Genomic DNA, 21,443 nt, shown 5'->3' with positions numbered 1-21,443 from the left:
TGTAGGTATTTTAAATTAATATCAGCCATTTGGAAAATTAGCTAGCTCCACAAACCTTTAAATAAAGAAACAGATAATGTTTCCTATGTTTTTTATTGAAAAATACTTCTAAGTTACCATTGCTATGGTACAGGAAGAGTAGTATTTTTATTTCAATAATACTCATTAAAAACTCTAAAACAGCCAGCTGCGTAGAGTTAACACCCTTTGCTAACCGCTGATTTACATGAGTTTCACAAGGTGTAACACAATAACTGGGTACAATAAATTTATCTTCACTTGCGAAAGCTCCAAAATCATGTGTTGTTTGATCTTCTCTTTCATCTTTGCAATGCCAAGTTTCACACCAGTTTTTATTGAGGCATTTTTGCTGGACAGTGCGTCCTCCTTTGACTTGCTCCAAATCTTTTCATACTGCCAAGGAATAGTTCTTTATGTTTTCAACTTATTTGTCAGGTTTTTGGTCCCAGAAGCTTCTTTTCTGTCTCTGCTGTTAGTAATCTCAAGTAGAGGTAATGATATGCAGGTATCCATGTTTGAAAAGGAGAGATACAATCCTTCTTGTTATTTCAATTCAGCTGGAGCCAACACGTCCTTATTACTCATCCAATATATTTTCACACTGTAAAAGGAGTAGTTGGTTTTCTCCATCAATTTTATAAGTGACTGCTACTTTAGAGCTAAGACTGCCTATTCTTAATATCACCTGTAAGATTTTTTAGTTCAGTGTCATGGCTGATTTTATTTCAAGGGGGGAAAAAATCAATGTGAAACTGCAATCCTAACTTGTTTTTCCCAAGGCTTTCATAACACTTTAAAAATACAAAGTGGCTTACAAACTGCCTTGCAGGCAACAAATGACTGGCCTTACAAACAATTAACAGTAAGGTTGTCTTTATGTCATAGGTTCCTTTCATAAATCATATATGATTTTTTTTTGTTTCCTTTTTATTAGCATTATTTTTCATGTACCTACAGTATATCTTTGCTCACAGGAATAGTTTCATAAAAGCCACGTCCCACTTTAGTGAGGCCTCTGGAGGAACATGGTATGTTATTCCAATGCACGTAAAACACATTAATGACTATATAATAAAGGATGGTCCATCTAGTAGCCAGTCCCTCCTGTGTGTCTCTGGCCCAGACACACAGCTGCTTAGGCAATCGTGATTCATGGTGATGTAGTGAGGATCTATGTCCCTGTGAGGAACTGAGCTAAAACAGAGGGTGATGGAGGGGTTTCAGTAGCGGCATGACTGCAATCACTGAGCTAACTTAAACCATGGTTTTTTGAACCAAGGATTTGCACAAGATTGCTTATGCAGATAGGTAATGGCTTACAAGTTTATATTGGAGGTGTTGAGGTAAGGTAGAGTTGTGTAAAAAGGCCTCTCTGATGGTGAACTCAGTGTGTCCATTCTGTTTTTAAATACGGATTAAAGTGGAAATTCTGTGGTTTTGCAAGTTGATCTGCGTATAGTGGTTGGTTTATGCATCTACGTAATGCACAGTTCAAGTAGGTGAGTGGTAATTATCATGGATAGATCTAAATCACCATGAAGAAGTTTTGTAAAGAGGTTATAGGTTATTTTGGTTTGGCCTCAATCACGTACCTTTGATCTACAAGTGCACCGCTGTAATCATGATATCATGAAGCCTAACAAACAGCAAAGGATTAGGAAACCTATATATTGACTTGCACGTTCAATCAACTTGCATATGATCTCAGCAGGAAATTCAAAACAAAAGCTAATTTATGGAAAAATATGTAGTTCTAATCACAGTTTAGCTCCATGGGGTTCCAAATAACACACTACAATCTCTACATGCAGATGCTTTCATCTTGCATTCCAGATTTGGTGACATTCCAAAAGTTCTTATCAAACCTTATTATCATCTTTTATTAAAGCTTATTACATTTCTCCTTATTGCATGTTTGCTGTAATATTCTGTCATTCTTAATATGGAATAAAAAAGCTTTGATCTTTTTTAGCCGGTCATGAGATGGAAATATGCAACACAAGTATTTCACTCTACACTATAAAATCCCAGCTCGGTGTGTCCTTTGAACATCACATTAATTGGTCCCTGTTTCTTTTTCCTTTGGTTCTTAAATCTTTTCATCAGACTGCACTTCTCTATGCCATCAACATGAAAATAGGTTATGCATGATCATATAGTGCCATTTCATTATTATTCTATCCCTCAAGAGATTTGTGGTTTTTTGTTGGGTTTGAGGTTTGGGGTTTTTTTTTTTAATAAATAAGGCTTTTGAACTAGAAAAATGGTTGGACCTGTTCATTGATACTCTTGCCTAAGAAAGATGTTTCCAGTTAATTTTGAGACATTACATTGGCATTGCTTTTCTTAACACTTCTGTTTTATGAGGGCTGCGATCTAAAGGATGTCGCCCTCAGCAAGGCTTCTGTTGGAGTTGTGGAAAAAAACTAAAATAGATAAGCACAACTCTGAGCCTCAGCTGTTTTCCAGAAAGCGAGTTTAAGGGAGGAAAGGGAAGGAGTTAAAGATTGAGAAGGAAGGGAGTAAAGAAATGCCTGAAGGAATACAGAGAAGTAATTATCCTGCAGTCTTAACCCAGTCTTGAAAAGCGTAAATCAGGGGAATTTTTTTTCTCCCCCACAATACTTGACAACAAAATCATTGATTATGACTTTATTAGATAACCCAAAATTTATGGAATGTTTTTCATGCCTTTGTATGAACTAAAAGAGACAAAACAACCCTCGTCTCAAAGGAGTCAGCAATCTAATATGCACTTCCCCATCATTTCTGTACCTGTAATGATTTTTCACCATCTTGTTAACTGTGAACAACATTATCTAAAAAAAAAAAGCTATGTTCAGGAGAAAGTCCAGGATAATACTCCATTTAGGTAATACTGAAGACTATTACATAATGGGGAATGTTGGATGATCATCAGAATAAATGGACAAATCTGAAACAAGACATAAGAGATACATCTTATTTAAATAAGAGGCTACTGAATAATGATCTTTGTTTCTGTTTTAAGAAATCTGGATTCTCTGGTAAGCTTTGAATGTGCCTCACATAATGCTGTTGATAGAATTAGACCATTGTTATATAAAAGTCCCTGGCTTGACAACTAAAATGAGACATCTAGCCGTACAAGTTTTCAGAGGAATAAACGTTCCATTTTCAGGTGAATGTAGTAAAAATAGTTACACCGAGACTACCACACATCTTTCTTAACAGTTCAAATGCAACAATACTTTAAAATGGCATATAATCATCTTTGATTAGTGGTTAAAGTAAGTAAGTTTATCCATAGTAGATAGCTGATATATCTTTGTTGCTATATTTTTTCTAGGCAATTTTTTGTGATGTATTTTGCAAATTCTTTGTTAAAAGGTTCCAAGAGAAAATGAAGAACAGAGTATAAAGGTTGGACTTTTTTTCAGGTGAAACAGTAAAATCAATGGACCCATTCAACAGTTCAGGATAAAAGGAAAGAGCACACTTTTTCAGTTACTGTATTGATCTTGATAGGTATCACTAAGATTTTCATATAATGCTATACTGAAATGTTTTACACTCAGAATATAGGTTCAGAAACTTTTATATGATGCTCCTGGTGGCTAATCTTTTGAAGATGTTCAAAAGCATGTACTTTTAACTTACTTTAAATTTAGAAATAACAGGCTTTTTGTGGATTTGAGAAAAACAGTAATAAATAAAGAACTTGTCTTTGTCACTTTTAATTCACTTTATTTAAAATTTTAATTAAATATTTTTAATTCACTATTTGATCTGCAGCAACATCCAAGGCATCCTATTATCTTAGAAAAGAGCAAATGAATGCAAATCACTGACAGTTGATTTGCACATCTTCTGGTCCACTCCAGGTCCTTCAGAATAAAATAGGTTTAGATTCTAATTATAGCTGCAAGAAAAATATATGGGAGGTAATTTTAAAAACCACTTCAATGTTCAAATATTTCATTTGAAAATGTATTGCCAACAGGGAGATGAACTAGAAGATAATCCTTCAACAAGATTGAGCAATAATTGCAATTTGCTTAGTTTAAATTATAATCTTTTTGCATTGCTTTAAATATAAATGATATTCACTTTTCCTTATGTGCAAGTGTGCATATATATTATTCTATTAATTCTAGGGAAGCAATTTTGTAAATCATGGTTATAAAGCACCAGCACCCAGAAATACGTAGCAGTAGCAGTCCTGGAAGATGAGTTCAATATCTTAGCAAGAAGCTCATCTTCAAGCACAGCTTCATGAATAATAAGGCTTGATTACCATACCTTGTAAAACGCAGGGAGAAAGAAAGGAGGGTCGCCAACATCATTCAATTCCTCTTGCCAACTTTCCCCACAGTGTTGAGTTCTTTATGTTTATAGAACATATACCATAAGCCTGATCTCCAGAGGTCTTGGGGAGATGCTTGCTACTTAGAGATAGCTGGTGTTTTTTCTTTCTACTGTCTAGTGTTAATTTTTCATCTGTCGTTATTCTAAGAAGAGCTGGAGGAACACTGGAAGTCCATTTCCCAATTCAGGCAACTCTATTTCTGCTTTGTTCTACTTAAAAGAATCCTCCTATCTGTGAATTCTTGTTCCCCTGAAATGCAGTGTCACCTTCAGAATTCTTCCGCTGCAAAAATCAAGTTGACCAAATTCAAAATGGAAGCTGTTGAGTTACTGGCGCTGCTGACCAGTACTTCAGAGACTTCAGACTCAAACTTCAGTTACCTCTCCAGTTACTGTAGGGCTACTTCTATGAATAACGCCTCTGCTTATATGCATATGGTTTTGCTTGTTCATCCTTATCCACGTGCATCTTTAATGCTTTAACTTGCACAGCTCATAGGGTGTTTGCTATGCCCTTTGTTTTTCATATTTGTCACTCACAGTACATCAAAAAAAGATGTGGTTGATCCTGGTGAGTTACGATAGAGATGCCCTTGAATTTTGACCAGAACAATAATTAAGTTTCTCTGTTTTTCACTGCATATTGCTACTCTTTCCTACAAATATTCTTTCTTTCTGAGAGCAATCATAAACCCCAGCATTGTACATATGCTCACATCTATGCCCAAACTTTGTTTTCTGTTCAGAGCTACATCCTGGATACTGGAGGATGCTAACACCTGTCTAATTTCTTTATCAACTAGCTGTCCCTGTCCTCTTACCATTCAAGTGTATGAGGAGAAAAAAAAAAAATCCAGACAAGCCAAGTTTTTGCTAAATGGAGAAACAGCTATGGAAATTGGTTTTCTGTTACAGTTCTTTTTTGTGCCTCTCATAATTTTGGCAGAAGAGAGCTTTGAGCCAGTGAGCAAGGCGGCGAAGGGAAAGCGCTCCCCAGATGAATGCAGCAGGTAGTTGTCAGCTCTCACAGTTCTAGTTCTGCCACGTAGTTACATAAATTATCCGTCTCTCTTACCACCTACTATAAAGGGACTGATTTCTTTTTGGCTTGCTGAAGAAAGTCTCGAGGGTTTTGAAGTGATAATACAGCGTGTTTGCTCAGTAACGAGTTCCTTGTAAAGAGAATGCATAAAGCACAGCAATACTAGCTTGAGAAAGGAGCGTGTAAGACAAATGGGCTGGCAACGTTAAAAGAATGAAAGGGCCTGATAGCAGCAACTTCTTCCTGAAGCGGATTATTGTAAAATGTTTTACACAGTGTAAACTAGTCATAATATTTTTTTTCAAGTGTTTGCTGTGAAATGTATTCTTAGTTGCTATTGTAATTATTGAGTGGAAATGAAGGCCTTGTAGACTGATTACAAACCAAAATAACTAGACCTCAATAACAGAGTGAAAGGTAAGATCAACCATGCTTGAAAAAGCAGTTTAAGGTGGTTCAGAAACCCTTCAGTGAACTGTGTGGTGACAGATGGTAAGATTACCTGATAGCCTGTAACAAATGATAGCATTTTTGTGTTAACATCAATGCTACTGTGCTTATAAATGCACTCCTTTAATCTGAGCTCTGAATCTTTTGAATATCCCAGTCCATTTGACATGTTCTGCTTTGCAGCAATATGAAGGGAGGGTCAAAAGCCCAACTGTTAGTTTTGTTACTGCTTCTATGTTTGAGATTTTTCTGAAGAATTCAGCCATATCCACCAGCATCACCCAGACACTGGTGCTGTGTTCATGCCAAGAGCAGCACAGATCCTACAGGACTTTTTCCTCTCTGATGCCTCTCCTTCCCACTCTGTTAGAGGGAATGGAGTCCTCACCATTTAAACTATCACTGTGCTCTAAAGGCTGGCCGTAATGCTGATAATTTGGCCAGTAGCAGTATAAATACCACCTTAAACTAGTCTGTCAGTCCCAAGATAAAATGCTATCATAGCTCCAGCAAGTGAAGGAGATCTGTTGGTAGTTAGAGATTACTTTGCAGAATAGAGATGGGGACTGAAACAGCAGAATAGGCAAAGGATATCATCATCTGTTTCTCTGCTTAAAAAGTCATCCTGATCCATGATGGGAGCAATCATCCCAGTCTTGATACTAGTAAAAGGAGGCTTTTGTTAGGGTTTGTGGGCATATTTGGAATTGTGACAACCCATCTTTTCTCCTATTCCCTGAGGGTTCATCCATGCTTGTAGCTGTGGGTTATTTGCTTTGAGTTGTTGTGGTCCGTGACCACAGTGTGCAGTTACCAGTGTGCAGTGCTCTCAGTGTGCAGTTACCAGTACCAATTGCTGCTTATCAGACTGATGGGGGCATCAAGAATTTTTAACAGGTGCCTCACTGTCCTTGTAACACTGATAAGGGCTTAAAGTTTGCTTTTATATAGATGGCTGACTGAGAAGAGACCAATCTTAATCGACAAAATAGTTCCTGAATTTGTCTTAAGCAGTCAATTTACCCATGTTCTTAAAGTTCCCCATCTCTAAAGAAATTGTGCCCTGTATTTTGATCCTGTATCAACAAGCCTAATTCTTTCATGTTGTTCTCATCTGTTTGTAGTGAAAGGAGAATTCTCTAAATTCCATAGTGCTGTCTCAGAGAGATTACAGAGTTGAATTATTTAGTGTATTAGTACACACTGTAAGTTTTGGGTTGTCATTGGAGTTGTCAAGCAATATTTTTGGTCTGCTTCAAAAATATTCCGATATTCACAATCTGTGAAACAGCTGCATGTATCCATCTGTTCATTTTTGTTAAACATTGTTTATTGAACTTGGTGCTAGTGCAGTGTCAAAGTTGATAGAGCAATAGTATTTTTGAGGTATACAACTATTACTCACCATCTTTGACAGTGAACTACAGTGGGACTCACATCAGTACAAACACAAAGAAAAGGTAATTGTCACTTATCTTGTAGTAACTATGGTTCTTTGAGATGTAATCAATATAGATCCCCCAGTCCTTGTCTTTGAAGACTTCAAATTCCAACTGTTTTGAATTATGAGGTAATGGCTAGGAGGTCATATCGGAGCTTCCCCTTCTGATCTCCTAGTGGAGCATGAAGAGATAGCACCGCCAGACAGAGCTGTTAATGATGTTCTAAACTCATGTGTTTAGAAGGGATGCACTTCTAGAGTTACAAAATGAATGTCGCTTTTTTTTTTCCTGAAGAGTGTTAAAAGCGATAAGAAGCCGGCAAAGTTAGGAGAGGTGTTTTAGACCTCCAGACTGAAGACAAGAAAGGTACTGGGTTTGAATCATGAAATATTTAGCCATTTGCAGTCTTTCATTGCTGCCAGTGAAGTGAACTAGTAAAACAGATAGTAGAGTTTGACCCTAGGGATTTTGATGAAATATATTAAAACAGATACAATCATCAGATGATTAATACATAAATAAGAATTTCAGCTGAGGTAGGGCCAAAATAATGATGGCTACTTCTAGAGATGTGCCAGAAATGGTGGTGGTCGGATTTATGGTTTAACAAGAGACGAGAGGGGAAAAAAGAAATAAGGTTTTAGGGTCAAGGAACATTCTACATTATCAGACTTTGACAGGCAATTTAAGGTCTGAGAAAGAAGAGTAATAGTAGAGTCAGAGACTTGGAACAAAGAGAATATGTCATCTATAGTGAGGATTTCAGTCTTTAAAACATTCAATAATAGGCCTTTGGTTGCATTCTGGTTTTTTGTTTTGTTGAGGGTAAGGGGGAGGGTTTAAGGCAAAGACCTGGCAGAGAGGGTCTTAATTCTGCAGTGTTCACTGTCTCCCTGACTAAACTTCCACTGATGCCTGTTTGTCTTAAGTAAGGGTTGCCATGGTCAATACAGAGATGAAACCAAAAGGGATGAAGAATTGTTTGTCATTTGGCTAGAAGGAATGAATAAATTAGTAACATCGACTATAGCAGTGATCTGTTTCAGAGACAGAAGGAGCAGAAGCAACAAGCTACCGTGAATTATCTTCCTTATATTTTGCACTCATAGTTAAAATACATTATTACAGAATTTTTTTGCAGTGTATTTTTATTCCCCAGTAGCACTGAAAGACTACTTTAGCTTTGGAGATCACTGCTGTCTTAGAATGAGCAAACCCATGTTATACCAAATGGAAATTAGAGTAATTACAATAAAATTAATTTTGGTGGTACCGTAGAGTCATTGGAAGAGAAGGAAATACACCACAGATAGCAAGAAATTGCATATGTTATGTGTATCACAGTATAGCATTAAGGTGATTTTTTTTTTCCATATTTTTGCTCTAAAAGTTTAGATGCGGGGTTCATTCATTAATCCCTGGTGATATAAAGGTTCCTTAAGTAGTTGACCCTAACACCATGGAAGGTTGACTCTGATTTCATAATTAGCTTAGCTAAACTTCTTAACATGGTATCACCTTTCTAATAAATATGGTTGTGGGGAATTAAGTAGTTCAGAAACCTAGCTTATGCATTATCATTATCAGAGCAAAGTGCCCCAGTGTCTCCAGCTCTGCTAATGGTCTTGGCCTCGTTCTGTAAACTAGCGTGGGGAATGGGCACGTAACTGGAGGTTGCGCAGGGTGTTGGTGACAGCATGAAAGGAGTGTTCATGTCTTAGGTTAGCCCTGCAACACCCACAGCACCCTCCTTCCTCTCCTCTTGCATTGTTTCTTTTCCCTTTCTGGCTAACCAGAACAGATCCATCTGCTGGTGAAATCATTTATTTTAGTAGGTCATTTAGGAGCTCACTTAAATGATTTGTCTCTTCAGAAGGATCAAAAATGAAGAAAGAGAAAAGGACTTAATTACTGCCTATCCTTTTGAACATTGATTTGGGACTGGTAAAAGACTCAAAATGAGACTGGTGAGCTTTCTGTCAACTGCGTTCACCGAAAGCACTATATCATTAAAGGACAGTGGTAGTAATTGCTTAGTGCCATTGCTAAGTTGAACTATTAGTCTGTGAATGCTTGTTCCTGTAATTTAATTTTTTAATCTATGAGTTGCTATTCTGCTGCGAAGCATGGAAAGCCATTATTTCTGCGATTTGTCATTGTGGCTAAAAGCATCAAATAACTTGTATCCTTTACCACCAGCAATGCATCTGTTTGGCCTCAACTGGCAGTTGCAGCAAACTGAAAATGATACATTTGAGAATGGAAAAGTGAATTCTGATGCTGTGCCAACACATCCTGTAACAGTACCTGCTGGAGAAAATGGTAAGTGAAACAGGCACCAATTTCTCTCCTTCCTTCGGAGCATTTCCTTTCTTTGTGTCTTACTTCCATCCCCAGACTTCAACACTTTTCCTCCAAAAGTCTATATTTAATGGAAGTACAGAGCATTTGTTAGTAATGGTAATTTTAAATAGACGTGTAGATATTAAACAGGAGCTGTATTTCAATTGAAAAGAGTGCACCGTTCCTCCTACCTAGCATGTGAAGGGAGTGATGAATCCTGGGCGATAATGTTGATCTTACTAGGAAAGCTGCCTATCAACAAAAATTCCTCATGGGATTTTACATGTAATATTTGATGAGGATAGAAAAGCTCGTCACATCCAGAGAAGCAGAACCTTCGCTTGCTCTAAAATCTTTGATAACGTAATGATTCTTGTGGGGTCCTCAGAGGTAGCAGGATGATGCTGAGGCTGGCTCAGACCATCCTGCCTGAGGGGCTGGGGTGGCTGGGGTCTCTCTTGTGCTGCAGAAATGGCCACAACAAAGCCAGGAAGCCTGAGGTGACAGGACACACTATTTCATAAGGGGGACCTGATACCAAGATTCAATCTTTGGGAGTCCCAACGAGCTCTGGATAGTTTTCAGACAAAAGCCTTGTCTGTGACATAATCTCTTTTTCTGAAGAGTTGACACCAGAAAAGGCACTGCAGGGAGGTTTTCCATATTTTCGAAGCTTCTCTCTTAGCTGTGTTTAGAAGGCAGCTCATGGTCAAGGAGCTTCCTATGGCATGATGACCTCGCTATGGAATGGCTTATGTTTTTCTCTACAGATGATGATGATTTCTTCTTTTTTTTTTTTAATTTCTCTCTGAAATTTAATAGGTCATGTGTAATATGTTCATTTGTTTTCTCAAAGTCTCTAGCATATAATATTGAGTCCGAATCATCCAACCAATATATAAAGTAAAAAAAAAAAAACCTACTTTATTAATTTTGTTGTAGGAACTTTTAAAATATAAACCACATAAAGGGATTATTTTTTATCGACCTTTTTCCATGTTGCCCTTTAAGAGCCTCAAAATATTTAAGAGCCTGTGCACTTTTGGCTAACAGAGGCTTTAAAATCAATAGGTTTTGAATGGAAGACTTGATTTAAATGGTTGATGAATGCGGTGTTTGCTTCATTACACAAAAATCCATTTTTCCTTTCACAAGGTAGAGCTGACCTCCTTACCACTGAGGAGGAGGAAGCCTGTGCCAGCAGTTGACATCTTGAAAATTTTTCAAGTTATCACAGCTCCAAGTTATAGAAAAGATACAGCTCACTTCATTCTTTTTGTCATCTTCGTAAGCATATGAAACTTCTCCAGCAGGACTTTTTCTTTTTTCATTTCCTTTACCCTACTGCCTTTTTTTGCACTAAGATATTCATTATCTCTTTCTGTGTTCTTACTTGTTTTGAATGAATAGCAAAAAGCTATTTTTTAGTATGGTTAATGAATATTGATGCTGCAGTGACAGCTCATCATCCCACTATCTTCTGCCCTGAGTAGCCAATATACTTTCTTGTATAAAGTATAGGCATATCTTTGTAAATAATTTGTAAATATAAATTGTTCTTTTTCCCTTGATAATTTTTAATGTTTTTACAAATTAAAACCTGTTATACTTTGCCTTAAAAATAAAAGGAAATAACAAATATATCAGATCCCGTTTTTCCTTCCTTATGTCCCTAAATACCGTACAAGAGAACAGGCTTAATTCCATCCACTGTTAAAATGCTGTCCTCTGCAGAATATGGTAAGCGGTCATTTATCAGCATACATCAATACTAAACAACAGACAGACCAGAGAATACACATTTTAAACCACAAAAGGAAAGTTAAGCAGAAGGGAAAGTGTGATGACTAGATGTGAAATTTAAGGAGGGGGCTCCGGTGCTAGCATACTAGTTACTGAAAACTGTAAGGAAGAATCAATAAAGCCTCGGTTTGGATACTTGGACAGCTGTACAACTTTCAGTACTGCCTCTCTTAGCCCCCTGGTAATACCCTGATACTCTGATTTAGATGGGAGAAATTCACAGTGTTGTATGGGCCAGGCATTTTCCTCGACTCTCTCTTGTCTAAACTTTGGATAATCCTGGGCCTGCTTTGGTCAGAAAATCATAGCCCACTGTGTCCTAGATCCCAGGTATTCACTTGCCGTTCAGAAGTACAGGTACTTTGTGTGATGAATTAGCAAAGCTTAAGCTTGAACATGCATCCTTATGCCCTCTGAAGAAAATTCAGCTGTGGTTTACCTAGAAATAACTAGTCATAAATCGACAGTAAAAGCATGTTAAATCATCCTTAAACGCAAATAATTTGTTAAGTGAAGCTTGAATCTCTGAACAAGCCTTTTCCAAAGGTTTTTTGTTTGTTTCTTTTGTGGATTTTTTTTCCCCTCTCCCAGTGCTTCTCTCTACATGAACAGTAAACTGCTGGCAGCATATCACCTGCTTGTCTAGACAGGCATGAATCAGGGCTGCATAAGGTGGCATAAGAGTGTGTGTTTTCTATGGATGTGATGAATTTTATAGGTCATTTCAGTTTAGGTTCTCCAAAGTAATTTGTAAGCCATGCTTAATCAAATACAGACATTTACTTGAGGTGCATCAGTGCTTTATCTGTTTTTATAACTAGGCGATAGAAAAGAAAGGTTAAAAAACAAAGCTTGTTTAACCATTGTGTTTTAGCAGTTGGTCACATCTCACATGTTGCTGGCTTTATTTTATGCCATATAAAATCTATGTGCAATTCAGAAATACCTTATAATAATATATGTTTAATTGCAGATTTTTTAAAAATCCAAGAGGGGAAAAAAGTGAATGAGAAAAGGGGCATTTCTTTTGGCTTACTTAGATGCACTTTTTGAGATTAAACTCATTAAAGTACATTATACTTGCTTTAACTGATATGTATGAGCTTTTTTGTTTTGTTTACAGTATCTCATGTTAATTAAAGGTATAGTAACTTCTTAATTAGATGTTATGTTGGGTTTTTTATTCTAAAAAGGTATGTTTTTAAGGAGGATTTTGATTTCATTTCTTGAAACGGTTGTTGCAGAAGGATATACAGCAGATGTCTCACGGAAAAAGATCTGAATTCAAAGTTATTCAATGGAATGGGAGAACATGCTATTGACTGTCTGTAAATCCAGCCTTGCAACCTAATATTCTAATTAGTACTGCCTTTGAAGGATGGAAAATGATATTATGTGTGACACTATACAGCAATTATTGTTGAGCATTTTTGTGTTTTGGTTGTGCATTCATTTTTATTCTGTGTTATAGATACTCAGTTATTCACAGTGTATCTTGTGTTTTAATCTATAGAATGTTTGCAAATAAGGAGAGGGAGTTTGGCTTTATGTTATTTTAGTGATATTTGTGAATTATTTTTCTTGTATAATAATTAAATATTGTTTATTGCTTTAAATATTTGTTTAGCTCAGGATTTTGCCCACCCTAATCTCAGACAGTTGAAATACAATTTACAAATACTAAATATAACAAATATCGTACCTCTTAATTAGCCATAATGCATTGGATTATCAGTATCATAAATGCATCATATAATGATCGTATATATTAGATAGCAATACAGCAAATTAATGTATTTTGTAAATTAAATAGTAGTATATCTAGCAATATAAGTACAAATCATGATATAAATATTATTTACCTATAAATATTTATGTGTATTTGTATTATTGTCTTTTGGGGAGGGTCTGTGAAAAAATTTTGGGGGTAGAGAAGAAGTATAGTGAAAGAGAATATATTCGGGAGGCTAGGTATTTTAAAATGTGGTTTCTTACTTGGACTGTTACATCGTTATGGAATCGTGTGAATGAACGTGACATTTCGTATTTTGATTTAAAGCTGTGTATAAGAACTGTTAGTGTTTAGAAAGTGAAAAGGAAATGATCATAGAATCATAGAATCATAGAATCATTAAGGTTGGAAAAGATCTCTAAGATCATCGTGTCCAACTGTCAACCCAACACACTATGTCCACTAAACCATGTCGCTAAGGGCCTCATCTACACGTCTTTTAAATACCTCCAGGGATGGTGACTCCACCACTTCCCTGGGCAGCCTGTTCCAAGGCCTGACCACTCTTTCAGTAAAGAAATTTCTCCTAATGTCCAATCTAAACCTCCCTTGGCGCAACTTGAGGCCATTTCCTCTCATCCTATCGCTAGTTACTTGGGAGAAGAGACCAACACCCACCTCGCTACAACCTCCTTTCAGGTAGTTGTAGAGCGCGATGAGGTCTCCTCTCAGCCTCCTCTTCTCCAGGCTAAACAGCCCCAGTTCCCTCAGCCGCTCCGCATAAGACTTGTGCTCCAGGCCCTTCACCAGCTTCGTTGCCCTTCTCTGGACACGCTCCAGCACCTCCATGTCCTTCTTGTAGTGAGGGGCCCAAAACTGAACACAGGATTCGAGGTGCGGCCTCACCAGTGCCGAGTACAGGGGCACGATCACCTCCCTGCTCCTGCTGGCCACACTATTTCTGATACAGGCCAGGATGCCGTTGGCCTTCTTGGCCACCTGGGCACACTGCCGGCTCATGTTCAGCCGGCTGTCAACCAGCACCCCCAGGTCCTTTTCCTCTGGGCAGCTTTCCAGCCACTCTTCCCCAAGCCTGTAGCGTTGCATGGGGTTGTTGTGGCCGAAGGGCAGGACCCGGCACTTGGCCTTGTTGAACCTCATACAGTTGGCCTCGGCCCATCGATCCAGCCTGTCCAGGTCCCTCTGCAGAGCCTTCCTACCCTCCAGCAGATCAACACTCCCGCCCAGCTTGGTGTCGTCTGCAAACTTACTGAGGGAGCACTCGATCCCCTCGTCCAGATCGTTGATAAAGATATTGAACAGGACTGGCCCCAGTACTGAGCCCTGGGGAACACCGCTCGTGACCGGCCGCCAACTGGATTTAACTCCATTCACCACAACTCTCTGGGCTCGGCCGTCCAGCCAGTTTTTTACCCAGCGAAGAGTGCACCTGTCTAGGCCGTGAGCTGCCAGCTTCTCTAGGAGAATGCTGTGGGAGACAGTGTCAAAAGGCCTTACTGAAGTCCAGGTAGACCACATCCACAGCCTTTCCCTCATCCACGAGGCGGGTCACCTGGTCATAGAAGGAGATCAGGTTGGTCAAGCAGGACCTGCCTTCCGTGAACCCGTGCTGGCTGGGCCTGATCCCCTGGTTGTCCCGGACGTGGCTCGTGAGCACCCTCAAAACCAACCGCTCCATGATCTTCCCCGGCACCGAGGTCAGGCTGACCGGCCTGTAGTTCCCCGGATCCTCCTTCCGGCCCTTCTTATAGATCGGTGTCACACTGGCAAGCCTCCAGTCGTCCGGGAACTCCCCAGTTAACCAGGACTGCTGGTAAATGATGGAGAGTGGCTCGGCAAGCTCCTCCGCCAGCTCCCTCAGTACCCTCGGGTGGATCCCATCCGGCCCCATAGACTTGTGTGCGTCCAGGTGGCGTAGCAGGTCATTAACTTCATCCTCTTGAATTATGGGGGGTTTATCCTGCTCGTCGTCATTGTGTTCCAGCTCAGGGGGCTGAGTACCCTGAGGATAACTGCTCTGACTGCTAAAGACTGAGGCAAAGAAGGCGTTGAGTACCTCAGCCTTTTCCTCATCCTTGGTGGCAACGTACCCCCCCGCATCCAATAGAGGATGGAGATTCTCCTTGGCTCTCCTTTTGTCATTAACGTACTTATAAAAGCATTTTTTGTTGTCTCTCAAGACAGTGGCCAGGTTGAGTTCTAGCCGGGCTTTTGCCCTTCTAATTTCCTCTCTGCACGACCTAACGCGATCCCTGTACTCTTCCTGAGTTGCCTGCCCCTTCTTCCACAAGTGATAAACTCTCCTTTTTTTCCTGAGTCCCAGCCAGAGCTCCCCGTTCAGCCAGGCCAGTCGCCTTCCCTGCCCGATCTTCTTATGGCACATGGGGACAGCCCGCTCCTGCGCCTTTAAGACTTCCTTCTTGAAGAACGTCCAGCCTTCCTGGACCCCTTTGCCCTTCAGGATTGTCTCCCAAGGGACCCTCTCAACCAGTGTCCTGAGCAGGCCAAAGTCCGCCCTCCTGAAGTCCATGGTAGCGGTTTTGCTGGCCCCCCTCTTTACTTCACCAAGTATCAAGAATTCTACCATTTCATGGTCACTAAGCCCAAGCCGGCCTCCGACCACCACATCTCCCACCAGTCCTTCTCTGTTCGTGAACAGCAGGTCAAGTGAGGCACCTCCCCTAGTGGGCTCGCTTACCAGCTGCGTCAGGAAGTTATCCTCCACACACTCCAGGAACCTCCTCGACTGTTTCCTCTCTGCCGTGTGGTATTTCCAGCAGACGTCCGGAAGGTTGAAGTCCCCCACGAGAACAAGGGCTAGCGACTGTGAGACTTCTGCCAGCCTCTTGTAGAATATTTCGTCTGCCTCCTCATCCTGGTTAGGTGGTCTATAACAGACCCCCAGCAGGATATCTGCCTTGTTGGCCTTCCCCCTCATCCTTACCCACAAGCACTCGACCTCATCATCACTACCATTGAGCTCTAGACAGTCGAAGCACTCCCTAACATACAGGGCTACCCCACCGCCTCTCCTTCCTCGCCTGTCCCTTCTGAAGAGCTTATAGCCATCCATTGCAACACTCCAGTCGTGAGACTCATCCCACCACGTTTCCGTGATGACACGACTAAGATTTTTCTTATGCCCATTGAGATACAACAGGGAACAAAGAATGATTAACGCCCTATTTTTAGGAGGGCAAACAATGATTTGACGATTTTGAGAGAGGTGGTGTAACGTTAAAGGGACATGTGGCTACAGGGTAAAATTACCTCTGTTTTGGTGAAGAAAATGGGAGTCCGTAGGATCATTATCTGCTAAGGATAAGTGTTGAAGCTCAGTAACAGGCATTCCTGGCAAGTTGGTCAAAACGTTTGATAAAGTGCACCTGCTCAAGCTGTCTAGTTCATCTTTTCAGAAGTAAGAGGTAGTTGTTTTTCATTTCAAATGTAGAAATAAGGGAAGCTGCAGATCAATACTGCAAACAAGTGTTTATTGTTTAGTGATTACCAGTCATCAGTGTGTGAATTTATATGACACAACGTGCTTAAATTTGAAAGAAGTGGTAAGAAACAAATGTTTAAATGAACCGAAATAGTGAATACAGATCCATCTTCTAGAATAACACATGAATATTGTGAAAGGTTAAGTGCAAAGTCAAAAAAGCATCAGACTCATCCTGAAAAGTGTAAAAAAATGGTTTATCCAAGATATTCAGATATTTCACTGTCTCATCTCAGCAGAACACTGATCAATATGGTGATCCTGTAAAAGAGACATTTTCAGTGACTGCAACACCATCGTGGTACAGCTCTGATGATGATACAAGCCCCCACTCAAGGCCTCTCAGTAGTGCTTCTGTACCTGTTTAATTCAGCAGCAGTCTCTGTTCATCTTGGATGCACAAAAAGTGGTGAGGATCAATCTGTGACCTCACTTGGCATTTCAGATTTTAATCTAGTTTTTTAAAGTCTAAATGTTTGCAAAAAGGTTGTGTCAGTTTGTTCCATCAAATGATGAATAATGTAGGGTTTGAACATAAAAGACAGGGCAGTAACGGAGCGTTGTTGGTTCTTCAGAACACTTGTACGCAAACAAGTCAGCATCACTTGAGCATGCTTATCACATTCAGATGAGTTTAGTTCAATCTTTATAATAGAGTAGCTGCTGAAAAGAAGAATATAAATTGGTAAAAATACAGCAGACTGTAAGATTGTAACTAAAGTTCCATTTTTCTTTATATTGCTTCACTCAGGGCTCACCTTAATGTGCCAGCGGCTTAAATGCGGCATTACTTGCTTACTCCAGAGTTGAGATGTGTTGGTAAGCAAGTTCTTACATGCATCTTTGCATCTTAGCCTAGATTTGACAGCGCTGATTCCATTGAATCGAAGTAGGCTTTGACTCTGGTGCCAGCTTCCAAGACTGCCTATGTCCAGCCACACAGCATGGAGTTAGTGCCTGAACATCAGATCTGAGTCTTTGGCCTCAAACAGACTTGATGCAAACCCATCTAAACCATCCCAGATTTTAAAGCTGTGTGGTGACGGTTTGTGCAAACCTCTTCTTTAGTGCATCAGTCTTAGTAGTTCTGTTTCCTATGAATCTGGCAGGTAGAAGGCACTACCACAACTAAACCACAATTTGTTTGCTGATAAGCTTTGAGAAAGGTTTGTAATCTTTGCCAGATTTAGCATGTGCCTGTGTGGTACAACCAGGGGCAATGTGGAGATCTCAGAGCTATCACAGATCTGTGCTGTCCACAGCATCCAGCCCAGTGCCTTGCAGGGTCATCAGCTGGGCTGGAAGTTTCACCCCTTTCATTTATTTGACAGTGCTTCACTGGGATGACACAGAGCCTTGCAGATTGGATGATACTGTTCTGTACTCGAGCTGCAATGTAGATTTAGTCTCTGTTGCCTGGACTTAACCCGCTTGGAGAAAAGTTTGTTGGGGGTATCTAAAGTTTATGACTGACTGACTTCTTTTTTAATGCCACAATCAGTAGTCCAGTTTTTCGGTGTTAGCATACGACATCATGTGTCTTTTGCATGTTAGCATCTTCTTTGCTACTTCTGGGCATTTTCAAGCCATCATCATTGGCCTCCTAAGGCTAACTGATAGTTGCACAAATGCTTTATAGAGAAAAATCATTAATGCCCTTCAGTGCTATGTTCTTATTCCTAGTAATTGGCCTGCAGGATAAATAAATATTCATGATATAGAAAATAGTGAAGGTACCAGAATTTGACATACTATTATACATTTTATTCAGGAGACAGTGTGGACAAGGAGGTGATAGCAAGCTTGGGGCTGAGGCTAGGGAGTGCAGAGGATGTAGGCATTACGGGGAGCAAAGGTATAAGGACATAGGCACGATGGAGCAAGAAACATTGCCTGGGGAATGCAAAAACAAAAAACAGGAAACCAGAGCTGTAGACATTGTTAGTATTGTATAAATGCTCTGATATTTAATGTAAAAAAGACTGTATATTGGTTCTCTTGACTGCTTATGTTTATGTATCTATTATTCTTAAAATCTGTATGCTGCATTTCCCCTTACCTTAAATTTTTTTAGCATGAGACTTTATGCTGGAAAACCCTGTTAAAATACTTGAGGAAAAAAATTAATAGTTTAATGTAGATCCTAAAACAGTTTCCGTATTGCTAGTGCTTAGAGAAGTTACAATATTTTTACTTGGTAGGTATTTGTGGTATCTTTGCTTTTTTATTTCCAAATCAGTGAATTCCCTGGGATCTTATATTCAGAAAGATTGTCAGGTAACGTTTTATCTGAGGTGATTCTAAATATTTGACGGTTTATATGAAGGATGAGTGAAAGCAAGAAGGGAATACTAATTTTTGATCTCTTATTATTCTAACCTGTCAGGAAAATTAGGGGGATTTGCACAAGAAAACAACACTATAGATTCTGGAGAACTTGATATAGGCCGAAGAGCGATACAAGAAGTTCCCCCTGGGATTTTTTGGAGATCACAACTCTTCATTGATCAGCCACAATTCCTAAAATTCAATATATCCCTTCAGAAAGATGCATTGATTGGAGTATATGGCCGAAAAGGCTTACCACCTTCACACACTCAGGTGAGAACTGCTTGCATTAAAAGTAGGACATGTTATTGAAAACTGTGAGCTTGTCTCTTTTGTATCTTTTTCCTTTCTCAGGATTACATCCTTTTCCATTTTGCTGATTTTTCATTTTACTTTTTATACTTTATTGATCTCATGTGGTTTCCAAAACATACATAATACTGTAAGTGATGGGATCTAAAAATCTAAAAGGGGAGGGGTTCTTATTTATGAGCTGTTCTGAATGCCGTGAGCGATGATGATGCTTTAGATATGGAGTTGTTTCATGCAGAATTTATAGGTACTTTTTTTCTTCTGTGGTATATAGACATATTTTTAAAAACCTAAGCAAACTAATACAGCATCTTATAGCCATACATATGGTTAAGACTGGCTGGCAAAGACTGCATTTGCCAAATTTCCAAGCAAGAAGACAACAGTTTTTTAAGGAAGTTTCAGTTTGTTCTACAAGCAAATGCTACAGTATTTACAGCTTGGTGTCTCACTACAGAAATACATAAAAGAAAAAATACAGAAATATGTGTCTACGAAGATACAATGAACTGGGGCTGTAAAAGTGCCAGTCTTCACTAGACATTTAGTGTCTTGAAAATTTGTTCTTAAGTGTCCCAGAGGATTTATTCTGCTGCACCCCTCAAAAGGTTTCTAACAAGACTTTTTATTGATATGGTCATGCATTTGCCTAGTAACAAAGAAACACTTTTTATCCATAGTTATAGAAAAGTTAAAGTATAAAAGATTGAATAGTCTTTTGGATTGGCAGGAGAAAGGGAGAATCATTGTCTGAGATGGTATTTTAGAATCAATTGTATTCAGATTGTATTTTTAAGATTTAAGACCCTCCTAGTCTAGATTTCTTGCAGCTCAATATTTGTCCAAGTGTTGGCTCTGAACTACTGTTCCACCTGAAAAGGGGGTTGAGCTCATGCTCTTCTACCCCATTTAGAGAATTATGCAACATCTTACTGACTTATATTTTTTTCAAGTGTATGGATTTGCCCTGGACACAACTCTAAGTATGTCAGCCTAATGGTATAATTGCAATGAAGCTTGACTGATTATGCCTGATACACAGTTGCAACAGCAAATCCGTAACTGCAAAATTCAATTTTTTTTTTAATCCTACTTTTTTTTTATTTCGATTTGCATGCTACTGCACTATTTAAATTTATTTCGTTTTTTCTTCAGGCATAACTTTTATAAGACCTAGAACATGGAAATATTGCTAATTATATCACCTATTTAGCAGTTGCAAACCACAGAGGAAGAATTAGGGTCAGCAAAGGAGTTTCATGCTGCTAAAATCACAGAATGTTACATTAGCTTTATTTTTTAGTTTAGTTTCCATTAAACTACAAACAATTTACTGAATGCAGAAAATGCACTTATGTTTATTTAAAAATTTGATCCTCATAAAAATGATTAAATGGATTTTCTTCAGACCTTCACATATGAACACCCACCCTCAGGCTGACAACAAGCATAAGAAATTCTAGCTCAAAGAAAATTGATTCAGAAAGTTATCAGCCATTGGAAATAGGTATTTGGAATACAAATGCCATCTCAAGGATAACAATAATAACAGGAACTAGGGGAATACATTGTGGCAAGAATGAATAAAACTGAAGAAGCTGATCTGGACTATGCATTTATATGAGAAGTTATGCAAGTAGATATGTCTATGAAAAATGATCCTTCCTTGATTCCTTATCCTGGCAAAAGATTGAAATAGGGGTGCCCTTTATCCAAAAACTCGGGAAGAGAAGATAACTAAATCTGTTTCCCATCATCTGTGTTACACAGACTCTTTTCCCTTTGGATTCCTACTAACAAAGTGCTTATTCATGTTTAAGTATGATACAACAGAAAGAATCATATGCAAATCCTGCTACTACGTCTTCTGTAGATTCTGTGACATTTTGGATGTATTGTTCCCAGGATATAGGCCAAGCTGTCTTGTCCCATGTTTGCCTGGTATATCATTAGAGTATTTTTTACAAACCATTTGACTGACACTTGATACCTTGAAAAATTAGGCATGCTTACTTATCAATGCCCTGGTGAAATTCTAGGGCTGCTGAAGATTCCTAAGGGTGCGGGGTTATCAGAATGTTTGTATGGCCTTGAACCCAG

General features: G+C 39.0%; 1 protein-coding gene across 1 annotated transcript in view; it reads left to right on the top strand.

The window, feature by feature from the left end:
* Window positions 1-21,443, top strand: part of TENM3 (teneurin transmembrane protein 3) — a 126,394-nt gene that overhangs the window by 9,623 nt on the left and 95,328 nt on the right. Inside the window, exons 2-3 of the mRNA XM_075149291.1 lie at window positions 9,502-9,624; window positions 19,090-19,304. Of these exons, the coding sequence (XP_075005392.1) occupies window positions 9,502-9,624; window positions 19,090-19,304 (338 nt within the window). The remainder of the gene's footprint in view (window positions 1-9,501; window positions 9,625-19,089; window positions 19,305-21,443) is intronic.

This window comes from Calonectris borealis, chromosome 4, assembly GCF_964195595.1.
Source record: "Calonectris borealis chromosome 4, bCalBor7.hap1.2, whole genome shotgun sequence".
NCBI classification, from domain to species: Eukaryota; Metazoa; Chordata; class Aves; order Procellariiformes; family Procellariidae; genus Calonectris; species Calonectris borealis.
Note: the sequence above shows the minus strand (reverse complement) of the source record. Positions and strands in the feature narration are given on the sequence as shown.